This window comes from Salvia miltiorrhiza, chromosome 6 (genome assembly GCF_028751815.1).
Source record: "Salvia miltiorrhiza cultivar Shanhuang (shh) chromosome 6, IMPLAD_Smil_shh, whole genome shotgun sequence".
Lineage (NCBI taxonomy): Eukaryota > Viridiplantae > Streptophyta > Magnoliopsida > Lamiales > Lamiaceae > Salvia > Salvia miltiorrhiza.
In genome coordinates, this window is record NC_080392.1 from 3,642,534 (window position 1) to 3,669,549 (window position 27,016).

The 27,016-nt window shown below is 32.6% G+C and overlaps 2 protein-coding genes across 3 annotated transcripts; one reads left to right on the forward strand and one right to left on the reverse strand.

Annotated features, from left to right (window-relative positions):
- Positions 1 to 4,110: 4,110 nt before the first annotated feature.
- Positions 4,111 to 7,153, forward strand: LOC130988000 (calnexin homolog 1-like). Its single transcript, XM_057911736.1, has 6 exons — positions 4,111 to 4,414; positions 4,531 to 4,600; positions 5,171 to 6,294; positions 6,410 to 6,481; positions 6,558 to 6,671; positions 6,789 to 7,153. Exons 1-6 carry the CDS (start codon positions 4,319 to 4,321, stop codon positions 6,927 to 6,929), a joined length of 1,617 nt encoding a protein of 538 aa, XP_057767719.1. The 5' UTR covers positions 4,111 to 4,318; the 3' UTR covers positions 6,930 to 7,153.
- Positions 7,154 to 9,384: 2,231 nt separating this feature from the next.
- LOC130988002 (ribonuclease TUDOR 1) lies at positions 9,385 to 16,663 on the reverse strand. 2 transcript variants are annotated; one of them, XM_057911737.1, is made up of 17 exons: positions 16,329 to 16,663; positions 15,231 to 15,394; positions 14,673 to 14,750; positions 14,453 to 14,566; positions 14,254 to 14,358; positions 13,925 to 14,131; positions 13,616 to 13,831; positions 13,389 to 13,496; positions 12,761 to 12,931; positions 12,471 to 12,668; positions 12,040 to 12,396; positions 11,705 to 11,935; positions 11,435 to 11,623; positions 11,288 to 11,368; positions 11,017 to 11,211; positions 9,925 to 10,302; positions 9,385 to 9,807 (listed from the first exon to the last, which is right to left on the reverse strand). In XM_057911737.1, exons 2-17 carry the CDS (start codon positions 15,378 to 15,380, stop codon positions 9,622 to 9,624), a joined length of 2,964 nt encoding a protein of 987 aa, XP_057767720.1. In that variant the 5' UTR covers positions 15,381 to 15,394; positions 16,329 to 16,663; the 3' UTR covers positions 9,385 to 9,621. The 2 variants fall into 2 exon arrangements, with proteins under 2 accessions (XP_057767720.1, XP_057767721.1); XM_057911738.1 differs by lacking the exon at positions 16,329 to 16,663 and adding an exon at positions 16,182 to 16,204.
- Positions 16,664 to 27,016: the final 10,353 nt, after the last annotated feature.

Consider the following 27,016-nt stretch of genomic DNA (forward strand, 5'->3'; position numbering starts at 1 on the left):
TATTAAAAGAAGAAGAAATAAGCAAGAAAACTAAGTCAAATGCTTGAGGATAGAAGAATTAGTTTGGATTTGGTAAGTTATTATGGGCTCAAGTTCAAACACAAGCAACGTTCTCAGCCTTCTTAGCCTTCTTCTTCAAGCTTCAAGACCTTAAATAGAGGAGTCAGTTCTATTCAACTCCAATTCTTTTAGAGAAAATTGCAGTGTTGTTAAGCTTGTTCTGATATTCTACTTGATTTTCAGTTAGTTCATCTTGAGTTTGATACTCGTGAGCTGATTCACTTTAAGTGAGAGACTCGTGAATCCTATATATTGTTAAGTTTATAGAACTGTTGAGTGAACACTTATTAGTCATCTTAGATCATTAGATTAAAATTTTAAAGGGAATTTTAATCTATTGACTAACATGCATTATAAAATTTTATACTCATGTGTCCACAATTTACTTTTAATTGCATTTTCTTTGTTTCTACAATCAATCTAACATACTTTGACTTACGAGAACATACTCTGCTTTTTAAAGATATTGTTGTTTCAACAACACAATATTCAATCGTGAATTATTAAAAAGGTTAAAAACAGTATTATTATCGATCGTTAGATTGCTAACGCCATAATTTCTTGTCCATTGTTTTTTATTTAATCATTAATTTCAGCATTTTTTACATTGATATTGTTAATATACTTGTCGTTTAATTATAATGTACGATGTGCACATATAAGAGCATCTGCAGCGGCACGAGCCCCGCGCCACCGCGAGCCCCACCCATTGCCGAGCCCTCGGCTAAATAGGGGCTCGCGATTTCGAGCGCAGCTCGTAAGCTTGTATATATTACACGGCTTTTTAACAATCTTCATTTTTTTTCTTTCTGAAATTTTATCGTTAATTTTTTTTTTTCATATTTCAATGCCTATTGAACAATAACTTTTTTTTTAATGTTTTTATTTATTTATTTACCTCAAATCTCTTTATAAATATAAACTCATTCCATTCATTTTGCATACCAAATTCATTCTTTATTTTAGTTATTGTAATTATCAAATTTAAATTTAATAAAATTTTTAAATTTTAAAATTTATTTTTTAAAATAGGATAAAAAATTTATAGAGCCACATTATAGAGCTCATGCATGCGCTCCACGTAAGATTAATTAATAGATATGGTTAATTCATTTGAATATTTAAATGCTCCACTTAGAATAATGGTTAATCTTTCCTCTTTATTCTACCAAACTCGGGGCCAGACTTTTCTGCTTTAAATTTTTATATTATAAGTGGTGCTATATTATATTATTGGACATCAAATTAACATGCAATATATAGCATCAACACTATAAATTGTGACACTATAACAAAAGGTTTAATGTAAATTAAAGAAATTTTCTTTTGAGAGGAAAAAGGTTATACTATGTATGTTACGTCTCCAACTTAATTAACAATTCCGAAGGTTGGGTAATATGTAAACAACAAATAAATACACCATACAATTTTGTGAAAGGAAAACCACAACATTTTATTTAATTCGTACTCGAAATAATTGTGCTCAAATTAATTCGTACAATTTTATTAATTTTTTGAAAAATACAAAATCGAAAGGAAAAATTATTATTCACGAACAAGTTCAATGGCCAAGTTTAATTAAGATAAGCAAAAAGCTAATATTAAAAGCTACCCTATTTTCTACGGAACTACTCATATCATATTAGAAGGTCTTTTATTAAGAGTGATGCTATTTGCCATAACATGAGTGGCCATAATAACTTTAAACTCAATATATTTATATATATTTGTTTAAAATAAAAAAATACAATATTTCTAGTTTTATTATTAAATACACATTGTAATTTTTTTTAAATTTTTCTCACAATTTTTTAGTTTTAATTTTTTTTTTAAATAAAAAGTTTACTTCCTCCATCCACGAAAAAGAGTTCTATTTACCCTTTTTTGTCCACCAAAAAGAGACTCATTTAACTTTTTTAACCATCATATCATACATTTTCTCTTATATTTAACTATAAATTGTACTCCCTCCGTCCCAATAATGAAGACACACTTCATTTGGGCACGAAGGTTAAGGTGGGGTAGATTAGGGAATAAAGTAGAGTGCCCAACTTTATTAGTGTATTTGATTTTATTTAAATATCTACTGCCGCCGGCCACCACTACACCGTCGACCACCACCACCGCCGACCACCTCCGACAACACCACCAAAACAGCAAGAGCAAAATCAAAATCTGCCATTCACATTTCTCACATTCCTATTCCCAAATTTGAACCATAAAAACCGAATCGAATCCAGAAATGCAGAAAATTAAAACCATGAAAATCAAATCCAGAAATCAGAACAACACAAAAAATCGAATTATGAAAATCGAAACAACACAACCAGAAATCAAATCTAGAAATCGAAGCAAAATCAAAATCTGCCAATTTTGTTCTCTCTGATTCCCAAATTTGAACCATGAGAATGGCGGCGGAGATGAAGGGTTTCAGAAGGACGGTGGTGGCCTCACCGCTGCGGCGGCCGGAGAAGGAGAAGAGAGGGAGATGTGCGGCGGTTTCAGACCCGACGTATCTCGAGCGATGCCTCCGCCTCTCCAGAACCAGAACCACCACTATCTTCCTCTCTCAAATCGAACCTATAAATTGAGGGTGGTGGTTTGGCGGATCTGGGTTTTTTGGAGAATGAGAGGAAGGGCGGTGGTGGCGGATCTGGCAGAGGAAGGGCGTGGGAAGGGGCGCCATTTGAGGGAGAAGCGGAGAGAAAGAGGGAGGGGCTAGGGCTCGATGAGATCTGGGGATGAAGATGGCGGCAGAGGGACGACGAGAGGAAGGCGGCGACGATTCAGAGGAAGAACGCGGCAGAGGGACGAGGAGATGAGGACGGCGGTGACTCTAGATAGAGGGGTGAGGGGGTGTTCGGCGGTGGTCGTGGCTCGCCGGCGGCGACTCCGCCGAGAAGGGGGAGAAGATGAGCGGCGGGTTAAGGAGTGAAGAGAAATGAGGGAGGCGGGTGAACTGAACTGAGTAAATTAGGATTTTGTATTAATTTGTACCATAATTAAGGTTCAATTAATTAGTTATAATTGAGCCCTAATTATTTCCATATATAAAAATGTGTCTTTATTATTGGGACAGCCCGAAAAAGAAAGTGTGTCTTTATTATTGGGACGGAGGGAGTACTTTAGTTTCACTTTTTAACTAATAATGTACTTTTATTCTACTTTTTTGTACTCCTACAAATTGTACTTTTATTCTAGCTGCAACAATTTTATTAAAATTCGTGCATACCCTCGAACGAAACTCTATTTCGTGGATGGAGGGAGTATAAAAAAAATACTTCCATAAAAATAGCTACAATGTGTAAAACAATAAAACTAATTAAACAATATTATTTTTATTTTAAAATAAAAAGATTCTTTTTTTTTTTAACTTTGGGAGAGGGGGAGCGATGAAGTTTGAATCCTGGTCTCACTATTTGTAAATAAAAATTCGCACCGCTTGATGTCCTTTTTAGAACAAAACAAAAAGATTAAATACATGAATATTACTCCATAATTTTGCACCATACTATGACTGTTTTTCCCTTTTATTAATGTTGATTTAAACCACATGTAACGTCATAATCAATATTTACGCCAAACTCGACAACAAAAGCATAAAAATCAGGAAAAGAAATTAATTACCACTCACATTTTGGTACGACGAAATAATAAATAAATAAATAAAGCCAAGAATAATACGTTTACATAAAATGTACTCCATATTATAACTATATTGGGAATTTAGAACTTTAATGTTAATTTTTTGCATGCATGTAAATCTAAATACGTTTTTTACTGGGGAAAAAAATTCATGAATCTGTTTGTTACACATAACAGAAATTGAGAAAAAAAAGAAAAAAAAGAAGAAGGAAAATTACAACAATTACACAGTCAACGGAAACGGGTCAACCCGCAAGCCGGCCCATCGGCACGCATCAGCCATCACTGCCAATACGGATCTTTTGCTTGGAGCTCGTCACTCCCCGCCACGCGGCGTGCTCTGATTGGTTCATTTCTCGTGGCGTTTGATATCATTGGTCGAAGCCACCCGACTCCATTTGCTCCTGCCCGATCTATATATACAACCCCCTTTGACACGCTCTCCAAATACTGAATAACTATCAAATACTACTAGTCTGCTCTCTCTCTCTCTCTCTCTAGAGAGTTCTATCTCCCACTCAGATCTATATCTCTCTGATTGCAGCTAAACTTCATTTTGTTCTGTTCTTTGCGGTTAATTTCGGTTGATTCTTACCGGAGTCGAGAGTTCCAAATGGAGTATCCGAATCGGAAGATTTGGATAGTGCAGTGTTTGTTACTATTTTCCGCCGCCTGCTTCATTTCTCAGCTCCACGCTTCCGATGATGTGGTATGGAGTCGTTTATTGCTAACGATGTTCTTTTGCGCTAGCTTGAATTTATTTATTCTAGATCTGTCGTGGATTCTTGAGTTAATGCCTATGCTGTGCGGTTTTGGTGTTTGTAGATTTTCTATGAGTCGTTTGATGAGGATTTTGAGGGGAGATGGATCGCGTCTGAGAATCCGGACTACACAGGTTAGAATTTAATTTAATTCGTGATGAGCTTACTTGTGCTTTTTTGCTTTTGATATATTTTAATTGCTGATACTATATTGGTTCATTATTTGATTTTCTTGATCTAAAATACGGATTGGTTTTTGTATCTATTCTTTCAGTCAAGATTATAACTGTGTATATTCGATACTTGCCAGCTTCTTTACTGAGATTCTGAATTGGTTGTTAAACTACACAGCTGAATCGAGTCAGTGAGCGTATCCCACGTCTTTGTGCTGAATTTGTAAATTGATTTAAACCTAAATGTTGACCAACCCGATCTTTTTAAATTCTAAAGCTACACGTAGTTGGCTGTACTAAAATTTTGTTAGATATGATGTTGCGACCAGTTTTGGCCTGAATTTTTCTGAACAGTATGACTAGTTCCAGTAAAAATATAGCGTTTTGTTACACTTATCGCAATTTTGTTGGGTGGGTTGGTTAGTTGGAGTCAGGTAGACATGAGGTTGGTGAACGATTTCCACTATAGCACAGTATATATATCCATTTATATCAAGTAGCTTACTGTTTTTTTCTCATTTTTTATTTCAGGTGTGTGGAAACATGTGAAGAGTGAGGGACATGATGATCATGGACTTCTTGTTGGGGAGAAAGCCAGGAAGCATGCCATTGTGAAGCCACTTGATGACCCTGTGGTCCTCAAGGATAAGACGATTGTTCTTCAATTTGAAGTTCGCCTCCAGAATGGCCTTGAATGCGGTGGTGCTTATATCAAGTACCTCCGTCCACAGGATGCTGGATGGGTTCCAAAGGGATTTGATAACGAGTCTCCTTACACAATAATGTTTGGGCCCGATAGATGTGGAGCCACAAACAAGGTCCACTTCATCCTGAAGCACAAGAACCCCAAGAGCGGCAACTTTGTCGAGCATCATCTCAAGTTCCCACCATCAGTACCTTCTGACAAGTTGACCCATGTTTACACCGCCATCTTGACCCCTGATAATGAGGTGAGGATCTTGGTTGATGGCGAAGAGAAGAAGAAGGGCAATTTCCTCTCAGGAGATGACTTTGATCCTCCTCTGATCCCTTCCAAGACTATCCCTGATCCGGATGACAAGAAGCCTGAGGATTGGGATGAGAGAGCAAAGATCCCCGACCCAGCAGCCACCAAACCAGATGATTGGGATGAGGATGCTCCATTGGAAATTGAAGATGAAGAGGCTGAGAAGCCCGAAGGTTGGTTGGATGACGAGCCTGAGGAGGTTGATGATCCTGAGGCAGCCAAACCAGAGGATTGGGACGATGAAGAAGATGGTGAATGGGAGGCACCCAAAGTTGATAACCCAAAGTGTGCTGAAGCTCCTGGATGCGGTGAGTGGAAGAGACCAATGAAGAGAAACCCTGCTTACAAAGGAAAATGGCACGCCCCACTCATTGACAACCCCAACTACAAGGGTATCTGGAAACCCCAGGAGATCGATAACCCTGAGTACTTTGAGCTTGACAAGCCTAACTTTGAACCCATTGCTGCTATTGGTATTGAGATCTGGACAATGCAAGATGGTATTCTGTTCGACAACATTTTGATCTCTTCCAGTGAGAAAGAGGCAGAAACCTACCGTGAGACAACATGGAAGCCAAAATTCACAGTAGAGAAAGAGAAGCAAAAGGAAGAGGAATCTACGGACTCTGATGGGCTTAAGGGCTTCCAGGTAACTAATATTCATACATACATACATACATATATATATATATATATATATGTTTGTATCATCTCTCACAATTCTCTTGTTCTATAATCTGACATCTGCTGCTCTGTGTGATCAGAAAGTGGTATTTGAATACCTTTACAAGATTGCGGACCTTCCATTCTTGGGCGAGCACAAAGTTAAAGTCTTGGTGAGTGATTTGGCAGTGGAAATTAGATAAGTTTCTTCTTTTGAATTTACCTTATACGTTCGAATTTTACGTGCAGGACTTGCTTGAGAAGGCTGAGAAACAAGCAAATCTCACAATTGGTATCCTTGTCTCTGTTGTGGTTGTTTTCTTCTCGATTTTGTTGAAGCTCATCTTTGGTGGGAAGAAGACTGTGAGTTCTCATAAATAGTCTGTTGGAAAACTGCAATTTCTGCTTCACTGCATGTTTGAGTGGCTCATACTCATCCTTGAGTGGCTCATACTCATCCTTGATGTTTGGAAAATTCAGGCTAACGTGGTCGCAGAGACGAAGAAAACAGATGTCGCTGAGACTTCAGACGATCAGGGAAGCTCGGAAGCGAAAGACGAGCAGAATGAAGATGGAGCTGCTGCTCCTCCTCGCCGCAGGACCCAAAGGCGTGATGACTGAGGAAGGTGGAACGAGAATCGCAACCGTCGTGTCGAGCAGAGGAGGCCTAGGGAACGAGGGAAGAAGATGCTCCTGCAGCAATGCTGGGGCATTTAGTAGTAGGTTTTTTGGAACTTGTTTTACAATGTTCAAAATTTTCATTCGCAGTTTTTACTCTTGATTTAGGTTTTGTATTACTGGACCATTGATTGAGATATGGTATTATCCTCTCCATACATTTAATAGTCCTGGCTTTCAAATGAGGATTTTTTTTTTTGATAAATTAATAGGTAAATAAAGAAATTTAAAGATTGTATTACTTAAATCTAAGATTTTTAATCTTAGGCATTAATCACCTAACCGTAGAGCTAACATAAGAAATTTTGTAGTTCTTAGTTTGCTCAGTATTGTTATTTAATCATTTCTCTCTTTTGATACCAATTATCTCTACTCTGATTTCAATGCGCAAAAAAAAAAAAAAAGAAAAAAAAAGCAAGGAATGGTTTTAAAAGGGCATCTGAGTTAAGAGTGATAATTAAAAATGTCTATTTTTTTATTAAATGTTTCTCTCCTATATCCAATTTATTATACTATACAGTCTATACTTATGCAATATGGTTATTTGAATAAAATGTCTTGACAAAAAATGATTAAATATTTAAAATTTTTTAATTTATTTAAAATAAAAAAGGATCTAGTTCGTTTTATTATTTTCTTCCCATTATAATTTTTAAATAATTCTTATTATTATTTATTTTTTGAGTATAAAATTTACAAAAAAAACTACCATATGGAGAAAACAGAAAAATCTACTTAAACCCTTTTAAAATTTGAACCGATTTTGTAAATTGGTATTCAAAGCTGTACGTCCAATAATGGCAAGTTAGCCAATGAATAGACAATCCTTAATCCACAATTAGCTGAACAAGTAGCTGAGCTTCGCCATTGTGTCAGTGACAGCGAGAAATACTTGGGACCAATTAATAATGCTAAAAAGTTATTAATAGAGCTTTGAAATGATGCTAGAAGTTAATCATAATTTTTATGCGATCGTAATCTTTTCTAATTACTTTGCAACAACAAAAATGATCATTTGATGAAATTGAAGGAAAATGAAACAAGATCAAATAATAAACAAGGTGCATGTAATTTAAGCTAGTAAAGTTAGAGAGCTAGGACTACAATCAATAATTAATCATATTCTATAATCAACTATTATTCATTATAGGTAATATATGCAATTGGCTACTACTTTTCTATAGTAAATTTAAAAATTAGCTTATCAAATAAAAATTTTAAAAATGGATCAGTTTTTGTGCAAGAATACAAAATTACACCTAACATAAAACATAAAAAATTGACCATTCTCTTTTCTCCCTAACAACATCTCTCTATCTCTCTCAACTTCAAATTATAGAATCTCAACTTCAAGAGTTCATATTGATGAAACGAGTGAAGTCTAGTTTATTTCGAATTCTTGATCATTATTATCTTGAACTGCTGCTTTGAACAGATGAACATGAACATGGGCATCAACTTGCTTGAAATCTACAACTTGCTGCTGACTACAAAAATACAAATAAGGAAAAGAAAAGATTTAGCAAAAAGTGTAAGAAATGGTCATACAGATTGTGTACTAGGACGCAACATTTCGTGCGTGTTTGAGAGAAATAGCTCTTCGAATCGAGAGTTTGGGAAGTGATTGAGGTGACGATAATGGCACAAAGAACATAGGTTGTGACGAGTTCAGAGAGGGAGTGTCAATTCAAACTTTAAAACTCGAATTCACAACCAATTCTAGCTATTCAGCTATAAAATCGAATTTTAAAGCTTGAATTCACAATTAATATTAGTATCATTTGTGAATTCGTGAATAATTTTTAAATTTTTTATGTGAAAGGTAAAATATAGTAAGTATGATCATTTTTAAAATTTTTATCTTAATAAATACATAGTTTTATTTTTATTATTCCAAAGCCGCTATTTCAAAATCCACTTTATTCATTGCTCAATTTGCTTTTCTGCAACGCCTTGAAATTCACATCTCGAATAATTAAATTAAATAAATTTAATAATTCATACGATAAACAATTAATTAAAGCATAAATCTAAACAAAATAAATTTAATTCAATTCAATAACAAATAGTAGTAGTAGTTTGGAATTTTGGATGGTTATAAATTGACAACCAATAAATGAAATGGTAGTATCAAATTACTATGCACCAAAGACGAAACTTTTTTTTATTTCTCAAACTATTCAGTGTATAATATCAAAGTAATTTTCATTTTTCTCACATTTCCAGTGGGACTACCCAAATTATCATATATTTACTCAAAACTCTATTCAACCTCCCTCGCTCACTCTTTACTCAAAACCTATTAAAACACACCACTCTACTCTTCTTTTGTTCTTGCTCCCAACTAAAAATATTTGATGGTTGAGATCTGAAAATAAACAAAAACTAAATCTCAAGAAAAAAAAAAAAAAAAGTCTTAGCCTGCTTTATTAAGGGTGTCTATAACTCGAATAATAAATAAATAAAGAAAACAAAATTGTTCGCTGAGCTACCAAAAAACAGTCCTGTGGTGGGAGTTGGATAAGTTACAAGTAAAATTTGGAACAATACCGTCCTTCACGATCGTATGTTCCTCTATGAGCCCGTCGTCTCGATTTTCAGACCGCTCCGCGCAGTTCCGTGACATTGCATCTTCTCACTTCTTTCCGGCAGCTTTCCTTAGTGGAGGCGCTTCATCCTCATCCGAGGCGATGTCTCCATACTCCCACATCCCTAGTCTCTTCTCGCGAGCTTCAGTCTGGAATTTTTCCAGTTCGTCCATCGCCAGCTGCTTATCCTTGGGCTCCCATCTACGCCTTTTCTCCAATCGAGCCAGTCCCTCCTGAAACCAGATTTACGCCTCACATGTTAGGCCATTACACGAATGTGACATAATATCAATGTAACATTCTGTTTTCCGAATAATAGATGTAAAATAAGCGCTAAGCTATTATCATACCTGTAGCATAACTGCGTTTATGCTCGTCTCAGCCTCGGTGTCGACCAAAGTTACCAAAAAGACGGTGCCTGTGCCCTGTCCTTTCACTTTTCCACCGGACATGTCCTTCTCTTCTATGATAGCTCTGAATTCTTTTGGAGTGCTCAATAGGTGTTCGCTCAAACGAATAGCTGCTTCCTGACCATAGTCGTCTGCCAAGCCTGGAACCTTGACGAATGCCAGGCTGCATAGCTGAGCAAGGCCCGGAGCAGCAGAAACCGAAGCATCAAGAGGACGCAATTGGCTGTAGGGGACGCTTTCTTGATTCCCGTAATCAACGTAAAACACCTCAAACTTGTCATTTGCAGATTCCACAGCACCACGCGGACCATTAACAATCTTCAAAATCAAATCAGATTGGGTTAGAAACATAGAGGAACCAATTACTACAAATTAAGAAACATTGACAATAACTAAAACAAAAATAAAGTACTTTCTTCATGTGCAAATTCTGATACATTAACTAATTACACACAAAAGATGAATCAGACATCATCGCTAAAACCAAAACAGAACCCTGAGAAGTCGAGCATCTTTCATCTAAGACCCACAAACAGCAAGCTGTTACGGAAACAAACACATCAAAAAGCAACAGCAAAAACTCGGCCACCAATCCCATACCTCCAAGGAATAAAAAGACCATATATTTGGCCCAAAACTTGGTTAACATGTACAAGCACTAAAACTATCACTTAGAAAGTTCACCCTCATGACACATCCAATCTAATTAGAACAGTTTCATATAATAGAATAATCTTGAAAAAGAACAGATAATCTAATTCGATAAGTTTCATATAGTTTCACTTCCATATTTCAGCAGCAGACTATCGTGATAATCAGCCATCACAACAAAGAAAGAGCCGAGAGTATCTTCATGAAGGTCATAGAGAATACAAATCAAGATACATCACCTAGCAGATAGCTTTATAATACTCAACTGCAGAATCAATTGACTAACTATAAGGGTCCACATAAATCTGATAGGAGCATATTACGACATTGCAGTACTATATTCAAGAAAAGCTAAGAGAAAATTAATGCAATGCCCCTCACCATTGCACGGTTCCAAGACTTATCAGCACTAAACTGAGCCAGAACTATGTCCCCCTTTTTAGGATTAAAGGCACCGATTAAAGGAGCTTCTTGAAGGCTTAATGAGGAAAGCTGTTTCTGTATAGCAGCCACTTTCTGATCAGCAACTGACTGAATATAAAATTTACCACCTTCCAAGACTTCCGTAACCATAACCTGAAAAAGAGCATATGTTTATCCATGATTGCCTCTGAGATGACTGCCAGTGAGAGCACATGTATGAAACTCATACCTTAAACTCCTCCTTTTGTCTTCTTTCAACACCAGATGTACCGTTGGTAACTTCCTCACCCTCAACATAATTCTCCCATATCTGCAATAGAAACTATTAGCAAAAGCGCACCCAAAACTAGGAACCATTAAGGAACTTTATATTCACCTTCAACTTCTTCTGTTTTGCTGATTGCTCAGCTTGAACCAGGAGATGAGCATCTGGGATCCTATCGAGGCCAAAGGAAGTTTGAAGTTTAGCCAAACCAGCCTCCAAAAGTGGTATTGCCACATTGATTCTTGACTCCCACACGGTACCCAGGAAAGTTCCAGTTCTATCAACAGTTTCCACTTCAATCTTCATGCAGGTAGACCAACATAACAGTGAGAAAGAATACACGGATAACAGAGAATGTGAAGCCTAAAAGAAAATCACTACCTCAACATCCCTCTGCATTATTTTCCGCCTCATAAATGCAATGGCTTCTTCAGAATAAGGCTCACCACGGCCAGGACATCTGACACCAGACAAGGACAAGGCAATACTGCACGTCGCCTTAGGAATATCTATTTTGTACCGATGTCCACTGAGTACATATTCGACAATTGCAGACATCCTTCTATTACGTTGCAAAAATGGTAGGAAGTCTTTCGCTTTCTTTGCATTAGCCTACAAATGTTCAATTTCACAAACAGTAAATCACACATATTTGTTATACAGAGTTATATCTAAACACAGAACACTAGATTTATTCAATATGGTGTAGAACTAACCGTTAGCAGATCTGTCATATGCCTGACTGGAGGATCCTTAGCAGAATGCATACCTTTCTTCCCAGAAATAGCACGTGATTCAGCAGATAAGAGTGCATCATAATAATTTGACCTCTCCTCAAAATCTCGATGCCTAACAGTAGTGGCAAAACCACGAGCAACTAACAGCTCAGCAATATTAACCCCATTCGGTTGGCTGCCTGCTCCAGCAGCAGGAGCAGCTTCATCCCCTTCCTTAGCCTGATTAACAAGAAAGACTGTTCCAAAATCCATCACCCTTGTATCACCAGACCCAGCTGGAGCAGCAGCTCCATCTGTTAGGCCGACCTTCCTGGAATACTCCATAGAAACATTCACCTGAGCAAGTAAAGGCAATGCCAAGATTAGAGCATTACATTACAGGAAGTACAAAGAATGATCAAGAACCATACCTGACGACCAATTAAGCGCGTCCTCAGGAATTCCTTAGCATCACGAGCATAGGGATCGGGTTTTTGATCTCTACGAGGATTTCCCATTTTAGGGCCTCGTATACTTGAGAGATTGACTCGTCGCTCTGCAGCAGGGTCTCCAAATGGCAAGGAATCATCAGCAACAACAATACAGTCTGCACTTGCAACTTCAATCACCTGCATAAAATAAGTTGTCAGCATGAGAAAATAACCAATTAATCTAGAAAAAATTGAAAATCACTCAATGTTAAAACCAGGGCATGACTTACTTTTCCTGTAAAGTTCTGGTCATGAATGGCCTTTGAGTTTGTCGCTGGGGGGACATAATTTGTCCAGATTCTTAACCTTGACTTCTTTGCTTGAAGTTCTGCATTCTTCAACCTCCGTCTGGCATCATCTTCCAGCAAGCTTGCACTCCAGTCCACATATTTGGCTAAACCCTGGGACAATAACACAGTTATACAATCTTATGGTATAAGCCAAAGACCCTAAGAGATTGCATGTGCATATAAAAGAATCGAGTGTGTGTGCGCGCGCGAGAGAGAGAGGGGGGGGGGGGAGAAAATAGAAGCAAGTCTATAAGGAAATAATGAAAAAACAATTTGAACAAAAAAACATAACGAAGTAGCTTGTCAATCATCTTCAACAGTCTGGATACAAAAAAGCAAAGTAACTCAGAAATCAAACATTTGTTTTGACTTCATCAAATAATCTTAGATAACAAATTCAAAATGTCCAGAAAAACTTAAACTAACAATGGATGACAATGGAACATTTATGTGGGAATGTTGTCAATTCATAGAGTAGAAGCTTGTGCAAGGCATAAGCTATCACATAATCAGGACCTAACTGGAAAAGGAGAGAATGACTCTGTATTAACATTTTGAAATGACTTACATTTTCAATAAGCTCCAATGCCAAATCCTTCGCTGATTCACCATCAGGATAGTATACTGAACCAGTAAGATTGCTAAATTTGTCAACACCCTCCAATACAATCCTGACCTGTATCCCATAAAATGACAGATACATTAACAGACCTATACAATTCGAAGTATTTTCTTTGAAAGAAAGAAAAGCAAAGAAAGAAAAAAATAAGTCTTTATGTTTTAAGAAGTGCTCACATCTCTGTGTAACACACGGATTTCTGTGAAATGCTTGGCTTCTTTCCCAAAGGGATCTGCGGGAACTTCATTTACTGATGCAGAAGATGCAGCAAGCCTCTGTGCAGATGTTAAAGGAGCCCGACCTTCAACTGTTGAATCTCCATTTTGTTCAGTAGACACCACCTCAGTAGCAATGGCAGATTCTGCTGCAGCCCTTCTACCAGGAGATGGAGCCTAGTAGAAAATTTGATATTGATGGCATCAAGATTATTGAAAGAGGAAGGGAAAACGTTTAAAAAATCATCAATAATCAATATATGTGTGTACCTGAATCCCAGCAACAAACACTTGGACATATTGAAAGTCTGGAAGCAAATAAACACGGATTGTGCTTCCATCACGACACTGGTCGACAATAGCCTCCAAAGGACTGCCCTTCTTAGCAGCCAATAGAGCCATAGCATCAAAATTACTGGGATCGCTAACCGCTGAAGGGGGCAGGTCCCTAATGGCAGCCTCAGCAGCACCTGGGGTCTGAATGAAGCAAATAAAGACAGAAGTAAGCATCATAATATTCTGAACCATATAATCTCTAAAAAGATAATAAAAAACACTACGAACACTAAAACACAAAGACAAGAAATATATACACAGACCCTGTTCCAACGACCAAGACCTTGCTGCTTGGCCTGCTCTTCAAGGCGCAGCAAATCTGTTAAGTAAGGACTAGCTTCTCCTTTCTGTTGACTTTGTTCCCTGACCTGTGTAATGGAAAATATCATGTGAGATACTGCATGAATCAACACAAACAGTAACACTGTCAATGGGTCTAAAATCTAAATAAAAATGGAAAACCTTTGCCCAGCCTCCAGCAACCACGAGCAAAGCCACATTCTTATCCCCAAGAAAAACAGAGCCGAATTCCCGGTTAATGGATGGTACAGTGTAGTCCACTCTAAAAGTGACCTCCTGTAATGCAAAAGACATGAACTATTAAGCCTAAATTTCAAACATGCAAGAATTTATATGTGAAGGAGTGGATATCTTAGGGTGACAAAGCCATAATAAAATCCACCTTTCCAATACAAAGCTTCCTCAAGAATTCTCTGCTCTGCCATGCAAATGGTTCATCAAGCCCGCCTCTTCGGGGAGCCTATAATAGAAAACAAAGTAACACAATTGACAAAAGTAAGAAAATTCTCAATCTGATATCCAGACACTATTTGAAGGAGGTAGTCATCAACCAAATTCAATATGTAAGAACCATCCCAAATTTACATTCAGGAAATAAGAAAACGTCAACACACCAATGGAGTACATTCATCAATAAATGTAAGGGGATAATAATTTAACACAAAAGACTTGTCTAAAGTTTGGACAAATTAAACATGTTCTCAAGAAGAATTGTCTAAAGGCATGCTCATAAATATGAGATGCTTACTAAATTACATCTCAGCTACAACTCTAGCACAACAGTAAATATTTAATGTCTCAAACCACATAAAACCTAGCGAAGACGCAAAATCTCATAGACATTCAACAAATTTAAGAAAACTAATAGAAACCTGCATGATGCAATGCAGAGGCATGCTGTGATCAACCAAAAGTAATTACATATACAAACAAAACTTACCAACTTAGGAGCCATCAATGAAGACAAAGTGATTGACTTCTCTGGGGGAATCTCAGCCTTTGTGTTCCCCATTATCACCAAGCAGTCACCAGATGGAACAGCTTTTACTATTCCCCTCAACCATCCTGTGGCTCCAGCTGTTGATGCCATTTCAACAGCAAAATCTGCATAACAAGAGGTTCAAGGCGGTGACTTTAGAAAGCACAGCAATACATGGTATCCTGCAACTACTGAAGAACATATACACAAATACAATATAATAGAAACCCACAAATGAAAAGGTAAGAACACCAGCAACAAGAACAAAAGAATTCAGCTCCAATGCTCTTTCTCTATCAGTTTTTATGTATGGTTCCCTGATCGGGCAATCAAACTAAGCATCTGAAGCATTAATTACTTTAATATAGCAGTACGACCTGGAAAAACTAAGCAATCAAACTCACATACTGCAAAACCATTAAATTGTACTACTGAAAACCATAAAAATAAAGATAAAAGATCAAAACTTTATTTTCAAAACTAATTCAAATAAAAGGTTGGAGAAAGACTTATCTTTGATAAATCACAAGGAGGAGAAATTTATATCAGTTTAAATCCTGATTAAAGTGCCAAAAAATGATCAATTTTTCATAAAAGCAGAAATATTTTAGCATCAAACGCAAATTAAAAAGCTGAAAACAACAGATCCATGCTTCTGCAAAATCATAACATTCTATAACCCCATTCGAACCTTATATCAATCTAATTCACAAATACAATAGTCTACGAAGACACACAAAAGACTCTTTTTGAAGGCATTAACTCCAAGATTTAACAAACGAATAAATGCAAGTGATCGATTACTGTCTAGCAGCTTCAACATGCCGCCCGATGCAGAATCACGCACATCGCATAACCACAAGAGCAAATTCCATTGCAAAAAGCTTAAGAAACACATGCAATGACACATACGATAGAGATCTACAACTCAACGCCAGCGATCAGCACGATCTCACACAGAAACACTCAAAACAAATCCAGAAACAGTCAATTCACCGAACACGACCGCGTGCATTAATCAAAACAGCTCCAGATCACCGAGATCTGACAAAATAGTACCTACAAAACCACCAAAGAAATCTCCGATAAATCCTAGGTGGGAGGAGGAGGTTAAACAGCGACAGTAGACGAAACCGATCCGATATCCGATTCGATTACGATGAACTCATCAAATCGAACCAGTTAATTTCAAAAAAACTGAAACGGAGGTCTCCTTTCAGTTTTTTTACTCAATTTGGAGCGAAATTTGAGAAAAAAGTGTTCAAGAGAGAGACGACGGCGGAGTGAGGAAAGCATATATATCAATGTCGATGTAAAGATTGGCCTTTTATAGCAAGGGGCAGCGGGGCTCAACTGAATCACCTCACTTTTTGCCAGAATTACTGAATGTGCCACGGAGGCGTGGGATTTTGTATTTTTGTTCCTCGCCAAAATCTGCTCAACAATCGTTTTATTTCCGAATTCATATTTTTCTTATTTTTATTTATTTCGAATTCTATTCCGGATACTGTGTGACGAGTATTCAATAGCTAACCGATAACGACAGGGAAATTTTGAGTTGCAGTGACGAGCATGGACCGCCACGTGGAGGTTGTGGCCAATGGGAGCACGACATGTGGAGGTGGTTGCTATTTACGCCACGTCGGAACTGGGCTTTCCTGTGTGCTAGATGCTGTTTTGGGAAAAGTTCGTTTTCTCCCAAATTTTGGACACAAAATATGTATCTTAATCCGAGTAGTATTTTATTGGGTGTGTTAAAAGATTTTAGGGGATATAATGGGTTGATTTAGAACTCTTCGACTTAATGGGCATATTTGATAAGAATCACATTATTGTAAGCACTAATAAGTGCGGCCGACCGCATAGCATGTTGTCGGATCGCCTGTGCTTTAAACACGTGCCCCAATTTATTACATTTGTTTATAATAATTATTACTTTTAATAACATAAAATATACATTTGTTTGCACAAATGTATACTTATGTTAATATAAGTAGTTAACATCAATATTGTGAAAAAATGTAATGTTCTAAAAATATTACCTTTCTTTATAATAAGCATAATTACAATAAATATAATATTTTTTAAACATTACATTTCTTCATATCAATTACATTTGTTTATAATAATTGTTACTTTTAATGAGCATAAGATATACATTTGTTCGCACAAATGTATACTTATGTTAATATAAGTAGTTAACATCAATATTGTGAAGAAATGTAATGTTTCAAAAATATTACCTTTCTTTATAATAATAATTAACATTGGTTACTTTTGATTATAACAATAATTACAATAAATATAATATTTTTGAAATATTACATTTCTCCATATCAATTAATACTTTTTATGATAACAATGATTACTTTTAATAAACATAAATAATTATATTATCATTTGATCAAATAATTATTATCGTAAGAAAAAGTAATTATTGATATGTATAATGCTTTATACTGAATGAAGGTAAATATTTATATTAACATAAGCATACATTTGTGCGACCAAATGTATCTTATGCTTATTAAAAGTAAATACTCCTATTAGGGTTTAGTGTTCAGGTTGTAGGGTTTAGGGTTTAGTTTATAGGGTTTAGAAAATATAAAACTTTATATTGAATGAAGGTAAATACTTATATTTACATAAGTATACATTTGTGCGAACAAATGTATATCTTATGCTTATTATTAAAAGTAACAATTACTATCTACAAATGTAATAATTTGGGGCGCGGGTCAGGGGCGTGAAATAAAATGGAAATAAAATAAAGAGGTGAAATGATAACAATAATTATTATTTTTATTAGGTGTTTGATTTAACAATGAAAATTAGTCATTAATAAATGGATTCTCTTTCTTCTGTTTCTCCTCTATTTTGAGGGGTAACAAATTGAGTGATTGGATTGCCCTCAATTAAGAGTAATGATTAACTTATTATCCAAATGAAACAACAAGTAATGGATTCAATTAACTGAATCCTTTTTCAACCTCCAATAACACCCAATCAAATATGGGCTAAAGAATAATTGTATTTTATGGCCTAAATTTTAAAATGATTTGTAAAAGTAGTCTAATCTTTTTTTAAAAAAATACAATAAATATATCTACATATAGAATTTTCATAAAAATTAAAAAAAAATAACTTGAATTTTGAAAAATACAAACAAAAAAAAAATCTCAACTTTTATGGAAGTTGTAAAATGACACAATATTTAAAAGTGCAAAAAACCCCCCGAGATTTCATGAAAGTTATAAAATGACACGATATTTTTAAAAATGAAAAAAAAAACATAAAAGTTGCAAAATTAGCTTTCAACTTACATTTTTGAACTCTCCCTTAAATCATCTTTTGTAGAACAACGTTAAACACTGCTTTCAATTCTTAAGTTTAGAATGATACCGTTCAACTTCAAGTGAAACAAAGATTTTTCACATAATAACACGGTAATTTCATGCCTTCCACCGTTCCACGTCATAGTTTGGGCTTGAAAGTGTAAGTTCATGCTATTTTTGCAACTTTCGTAAAAGATCGTGGTTCTTTTTGCATTTTCTAAAAGGTCATGGCATTCTTTGCATCTTTAAAGATCAAAACATTTTTAAAGCTTTCATAAAAGTTCATGATAGTTTTGGTATTATTTAAAGGTCGGGCCATTTACACCTTTCATGAAAAATTTGAATTTTTTTTATTACTTTTGAAATTCCGACTATTTTTGCAAATCACTCTAAACTTCACGGCATAAACTACAATTATTCCTTATTATAATTGTGCTAGATATTTTCTGCATGTACATATATTGTCAAAATTGTAAGGGTTAATTAGTTGTAAATCCAAATACGATAATCAAATTCTGTTTTTCATATACACTATAAAATTGATGCCAAAATACATAAACTTTCATCATTTCCATAAATTCTCCCAAATTTAAATTTTGGCAAAATCAAATCTGATTTGACACCAAAATTTTAATATTTGACGTGACATCTTTCCACAATTCACAACGGATAATCTCACAATACCAATGAAGTCTAAATTTTCTCACTCCACACATTTGATGTTAATTGTGTAAGGAAATAATGTTTAAGACAAGCTTGAAGCTTAATGTTGGATTGTTTTATGTAATTTCATGAAAAATGAGTCAGAATTAGGAAGAAATTGATAGTGAGAATTGAAGATTGACTTGATGCAAGTTTATAGGTGAAAAATTGATTAAAATAAGCCTTTAAATATAGGACATATGAGCGAATAAAAAAAAGAACATTGTGCAGAGCTACAGAGACCCCGCGGTCACCCCCATCATTCGTGAACAAGATAGCTAATTTATCTCCCTCCCAATCTTAAATTTCCAACTCTAAGGTTTCATTTTCTTTCAATCCTCGGCTTTCCGTCGAGAATCAATGCCACCGCCGCATCTTCATCATCACCTCCTCCGACTGATTTTTATACATTTGTGGGAAAAAGTGTGCAATAATGTAAAAAACACTGTTACACGATTTTCATAATTTCATGAAAATCGTTAAAGTGAATTTTATACTGCTACACACTTTTACTTATGTTTTTTTTTTTTATCAGGAAATGGAATTCATTAAAAAGCACCCAATAGGTACCAGAAGTACCAGAGGGGCAAAAGGGCAAAATACAAAGGAAAAGGAAGACTCAAACACAACCAAGACAAAAAAAAAACTAACCAAGCAGACAACAACAGGTGAAGCAGGCCAGCAAAGCTAATAGTTCAAGCCAAGATTCTAATCTCAGTAACCCACGTCCTAAAGTCGATGCAGAAATTCGGCATTTTATAAGCCAAGATCCACCCCCACACTCGTGATTTAATCTCTGCCGTCAGCTTATCCTTATTCCAAGTTCCTTGGTTAAATTTGCAATTGTTCCTCCCGTTCCAAATTGACCAAATAGTACACAACCAAACAGCGATGAGAAGAGCGGAGTCAGTTTTTTTTTCCAAGATTTGAAAAGGCGAGAAAATTCTCTTTGGCCTTAACGGGCATAGCTGATTCAAAACCAAGCCACTGCAGAAGGTTCCACCAAATTTCGTCAGCTTTCTGGCACTTGAAGAAGAGATGCTCCATCGTCTCGGTCTGTTCCTTGCAGAGCACACATTCTGTATCCGGAAATGAAATGTTCACCTGTCTTCTGAGCTATACATGTTTCGCGACTAAAAAGTGTCTAATAATGTATTTTACCTTGTTACACACTATAAATTTCAGCAATATATATATATATATATATATATTAGTATTATTTTCACAATTTATATATACGGCCCAAATTTTCTTTTAGTATGTGATATGATTTTGATAGAGTAGAGTGGTGCATCTTAAATTAGAGTAGTGATAAACGGACACCAGGTGTACTGAACACCTGGTAAAAAACCGGGTTTTTTGGCGGGTAGAGAGTGGGCCGGTTTTAGGGGTTTATTGGTTTTACTGTTTTATCCCTTGATTTTTTTCATGTATATATATTTGAAATTAGTCTCTCTCCCTTAATTTTTTCGTCCATTCTCTTTCCTTATTTTTCGTCCATTTTCTTTCCTTTTTTTTTCGGCTAATTTGTTTCTAATTTTCACAAAATCTTCCATTTTGTTTCCTTAATTTTTGAAGACTTTGTTTCCTTATTTTTATGTTTTTATTTCAGAAAATTTTATAAATTTTATAATTCGAATATATTTTTTTTTCTATTTTGTTATTGATTTATTTGTTTTTAAATTTTATTATTGATTTGTTACCAATAATTTAGTGTTTCTTGTTATAATAATTCTAGATTTATTTCCGAATATTATTTTTTCTAAATTAATATTATTTATTTATTTTTCAAAAATTATTACTCCTAAATTTTGTGTTTATTGTTTTTTATTAATTTGTTTCAACTGATTTTGCGTTTCTCCTTAAAAAAATAAGTACTAGATTTGTTTTCGGATATTATTTTTTAATTTTTTGAAAATTAGATTTTTTATAAGATAAAAATAAATTTTTATCTAATATTAAATTATGTTATTATTTCGATATTTATATTGCTAAAATTTTGTTATTTTTATTTGTTTCCACTAATTATCCGTTGATAAATATACTCAATATATTGTTTCCAATATATTTGGCGATTCTTCCAAAAATAATCATAGATTTGTTTTCACTAATTTAGATATTCTCATTCTCCACAAAAAAATGCAACACATTCAAAAAATATATATGTTATACAGTTTTTTCACACGATTTCCCTACGTATGAATCACTGAGTAATTGTATTTCTACTTTGCTATTCACACTAATTTATTTCAATTATATTATGCAACTTGATCACATTGAGTATAGTTATACGAGTTCATTAGACACACTATAGTAGTTCTCCGAGTAAAATTTCATCGTATGATTCATGAATATTAATTTTTATTTCAAAGTCACTACATTATTTCATTTAATTAATTCAACTTTGTTTCATTGAGTTTTAATTATTTCTTATTATTATATCGGGTTTAATTAATAATATAATTTTTTTATTATTTCAATTATATAATTAAACTTGATGAATGTTGAGTTTAATTATTTCGACTATAATATTATATTATAATATATGGTCTTTAAGTATATTGTTATTCTTTTTTTTTTTACGATTAAGCAAGACATATAAGCTTATTTTTTTATGATTCATGGTTGATTTTATTTAATTTTTAATTTTCAAATTAACTAATTTATTTCAATTAATTAATTCAACTTTATTACATTGAGTATAATTATTCATTATTATTATATCGCGTTTCATACTAAATTATAATTCAAGTATATGATTCTTTGAGATTAACTATTTGGACTTTTCTATTCACACTATCACTATGGTAGTCAATTTTCTTGTTATTGTATCAATTACAATACTATAACATACTACTTTGTCTTCAAGTGTATGTTATAAAGTTTACCGCGCAACCTCCCTATTTTTTCTTTTCTTTCAAAATCACTAATTCTTTAAACTTTATTTCATTGCGTATACTTTATTTTTAAAAAATTCAAAACTTTATTTCAATTATATTATTCAACTTTATTACATTGTATATAGTTGTTACATTGCAAAAAATTATTATTATATCGTGCTTAATACTATATTATAATACATTGTCTTCAAATATTTGTTATATAGTTCTCCGACCAAAATACCACCGTATGATTCATTTTTATTTTTATTTTTATTTTTTCAAATTCACTAATTTATTTCAATTAATTAATACAACTAAATTTCATTTACTATAATTATTTTATCTCGTTTAATACTATATTATAATTCATTGTATTCAACTATATGTTGTATAGATTCCAATAAAAATCTTTGCATACGATTGACTATACTTTATTTTTTATTCCAACTTTAATAATATTTCAATTATATAATTAAATTTGATGAATGTTGAGTTTAACTATTTCGACTTTAATATTATATTATAATTTATGGTCTTCAAGTATATTGTTATATAATTTTAACTAACTAATTAATTTTTTTTCAGTGAGTATAACTATTTCGACTTCGTTACTCACACGATCATGGTTCAATTTGTTATCATCATATCGATTACAGTACTTTATTATAATATAAAGTATATGTAATATAGTTTAAATTTTTTTTTCAAATTCACTAATTTGTTTCAATTAATTAATTAAACTCTATTTCATTGAGTATAATTATTTGTTATTATTATATCGCGTTTAATACTATATTATAATACATTGTCTAAAATGTATATAGTTTTCCAACCAAAATCACATCGTATTCACATTTTTTTTCCAACCTTCACTAATTTATTTCTATTAATTAATTAAAATTTATTTCCTATTATTATATCGCGTTTACTGCATTATTATAATACATTTAATCCAAGTATATGTTATTTATTTTTTCGACCGATGCTCCATTATATTGTTTCCAAACTGAACAAATGTATATTTGTACATACAATTCAAAAAATACAAAATAATTATCGAAAAATAAAATATATGTTGAAAGGATTATTTTTAGGAGAATCTCTAAATTAGGTAATCAAATCTAGGATTAGTTTTGAGAGAATTAGAATCTCTAAATTAGTGGAAACAAATCTACGATTAATTATAGTAGAATTAGAATATCTAAATTAGTGGAAACAAATCTATGATTAACAGAATTAGAATCTCTAAATTAGTAGAAACAAATTTAAGATTAGTTTTAGCGGAATACACAAATTAGTGGAAACAAATAAAACAAAATTAGCAATATAAATATCCGAAATAATAACATAATTTAATATTATTTATTTTTATCTTATAAAAAGATCTAATTTTTGAAAAAATTTAAAAATAATATCCGAAAATAAATCTAGTACTTATTTTAAGGAGAAACACAAAATTAGTTGAAACAAATTAATAAAAAACAAATAAACACAAAATTTAGGAGTAATAATTTTCAGGAAAAAAATAAATAATATTAATTTAGAAAAAAAAAATAACTGGAAACAAATCTAGAATTATTATAACAAGAAACACTAAATTATTGGTAACAAATCAATAATAAAATTTAAAAACAAATAAATCAAAAACAAAACCGAAAAAAAATATATATATTCGAATTATATAATTTATAAAATTTTCTAAAATAAAAACATAAAAATAAGGAAACAAAGTCTTCGAAAAATAAGGAAACAAAACGGAAGATTTTGTGAAAATTGGAAACAAATTAGCCGAAAAAAAAAGGAAAGAAAATGGACGAAAAAATCAAGGAAGAGAGAGACTAATTTCGGATATATATACATAGAAAAAATCAAGGGATAAAACAGTAAAAATAATAAACCCCTAAAACCGGCCCACTCTCTATCCACTAAAAAAATCGATTTTTACCTGGTGTTCAAATGTCATTATTGATATTTGAATTAGTCAGTCGGAAGCGTCGGCTGAGCTCAGAATACTGATAAAATAAATGTGGAAATAAATCTAGGATTATTTTAGGAGAATCTCTAAATTAGTGGAATCAAATAAAAGATTATTTATTGGAGAATGAAAATCTCTAAATTAGTGGAAACAAATCCATGATTATTTTAGGAGAATATCTAAATTAATGGAAACAAATCTAGGACTATTTTTAGAAGAATATCCAAATTAGTGGAAACAAATAATAAAAAAACATAATTTTCGAAAAAATACAAAATTTCAAAAAAAAATCGAATCAATAAAAAAAATAATATGTGGAAACAAAAATATGATTATTTTTAAGAGAATCATAAAATTAGTGGAAACAAATAAATAAAACATAATTTTCGAATAAAAATAAATAATTTAATAATCAATAAAACTAAATAATATTAATTTCGAAAAAAAAACTGGAAACAAAAAAACCAAAAAATAAGGAACTATCTATAAATTTCGAGAATTAAAAAACAGAAAATACAATACAATAACAATAGGAAACTTAATGAGGGATAAATAAGTAAATACACAAATCAATTAAAACCGGCTCATTTTGGCTAATTCAAAAAAGCCCGGTTTTGACCGAGTGTATTGGACACTCGGTGTTCAAATCACACTAGTATTATACCCGTGCTTCGCACGGCCCAATTATTCATACGTATTATAAAAATTTATAAATGTATTTAAGTGATACAAAAAAAATATAGAGTAATCAAATCAAATTGAAAATTTAATAAAATATATAATATAAAGGAAAAAATCTAATATATTATATTATGACAAAAAATTAAACACAAATATTAAGTGAAAATATTTAATTTCATGTACATACTGTACATGGACATATATATATATATATATATATATATAGAGAGAGAGAGAGAGAGAGAGAGAGAGAGACAAAAGATTAAATGAGATAATTTAATCTTAAAGAAATAAAATATACCAACTATGAACTTTACAATTATCTAAAAATAGATTAAAAAAATAATTAACTATTAGATTAACCATTGAAATATAATTGACACCTAAATAAATAAAAAATATACATTAGGATTTTCAATTGTCAAATTCAATCATTTCGTATACTATCACTTTCCACCCTCTCCCCTTCTCGAACAATATGTATTTATAATCTTTAATTAACATGATCAATAACAGAACTAATTTCATCTTTAACAAACTAAAACTTTTTCCCCCAAAAAAAATTCAATATACTATTGTAATATGTAAATTGTAAATTGTAAATTATCAACATTACAAAAATATCTAAATTATATTCACAAGTATATTACATTAAATACAGGCCCAAAACAAAAATATTATACCTAAAACACAATTACCTAAAATACTATAAAAAAAATCGGGCCACAACAAACACGAAGCCCAAATAAAACATTTAATTGGACTCAATGAATATTCGTTAATGGGCTACTGCAAAAAAGAAAATGAATAACCTTCATAATTGTAAAAAAGTTCTATACTAATTACACAATTAACAAAATTTTCTAAAACACAACAATTTACAATTACTTTGTTCTATAAATTCAATAAATAATTAAATAAACTCACTCTTAAAAATTATTTATACTATTTCGTATAAAAACAGTAGGGTAAATATTATGAAAACCCCTTTTAAAGTTGTTTTGTATGAACGAAATCTATTTTTATAATTTAAAAGTTATTTATAATTGTGTTAATGATTATTATTTATTTCTAAGTTATTTTAATTTTTATTTATTATTTTTAAAATTTAATAATTTTTTTTATTTAAAAAAAATTGGACCCCCCTAGATTGAAAGTTTGGCTCCACCCAGGATGTGGCTCGGGTATTAATTTCTTCTTATGCCCAATATAATGTTTTACTTTGTCCGGAAACTGAAATATAGAGAAATTAAGAAGTACCCATTTTCTCTCTTTCTAACATTTTTGTTACATGTTAGTTAAACAAAAAGAAAAAGAGATGTGGTAATAATCTTGTGTGATATGAAGGTGCTATAATATGTTTTCTTGGAAAATTGTTTTTTTTTTCTTTTAACCGAATTGTATGTATGTTTAGGCCTAATTTTTTAGGTATGAAATAATGTATGATATCTGTGATTGAGATGTTTATATTTTATTAAATATTAATATTAAAAATAAGATTAATTTGAAAAAACCTTTAATTTGTAACTTTTGCCGATGACATAGCGTTCAACATTAAAAAGAGAGTAGAAAAATAATTTGAAATTTTAAATAATTATTCTTTATTCATTTTAAATTTATTTTTAATTATCGAAATAATTTATTTTCGTAATATTTAACTTAAGATGTATATTGAATATATTTTCATTAATCAAATTTGACAATAAACTCTTAAAAAATCAATGTGAATTGATTTGAATTAGACAATTAACCAAATTATTCCATTTTTGCTGCACGATGAATTTTTTTAAGTAGTATATGTAATTTTGAATTCGACCACTGTATAATAAAAAACCTGAAGAGTAATTTACTAATTTTATCAATTATGTATTTTAAAGCTCAGTATAAACAAAGCCCATGATTAATACGTAGCAATGTGTATTTATTTTTTAAAAAAATCAAAGCCCATCAGTATAAAAAAACAATAAAAATAAAAGGCCACCTAAAAAAAATAGTGATACAAAACAAATAGTAAATCAAATATTTAATTGGTATATATATATATATATACATATAGAGAGAGAGAATGGATCCATGAAGAATTAATATATGTCATTGATTTTATACATCTTACGGTTGAAATTGAATCAGATTTGATATAACCGCATATTACTTAAAGGTTAATTAAGTCAA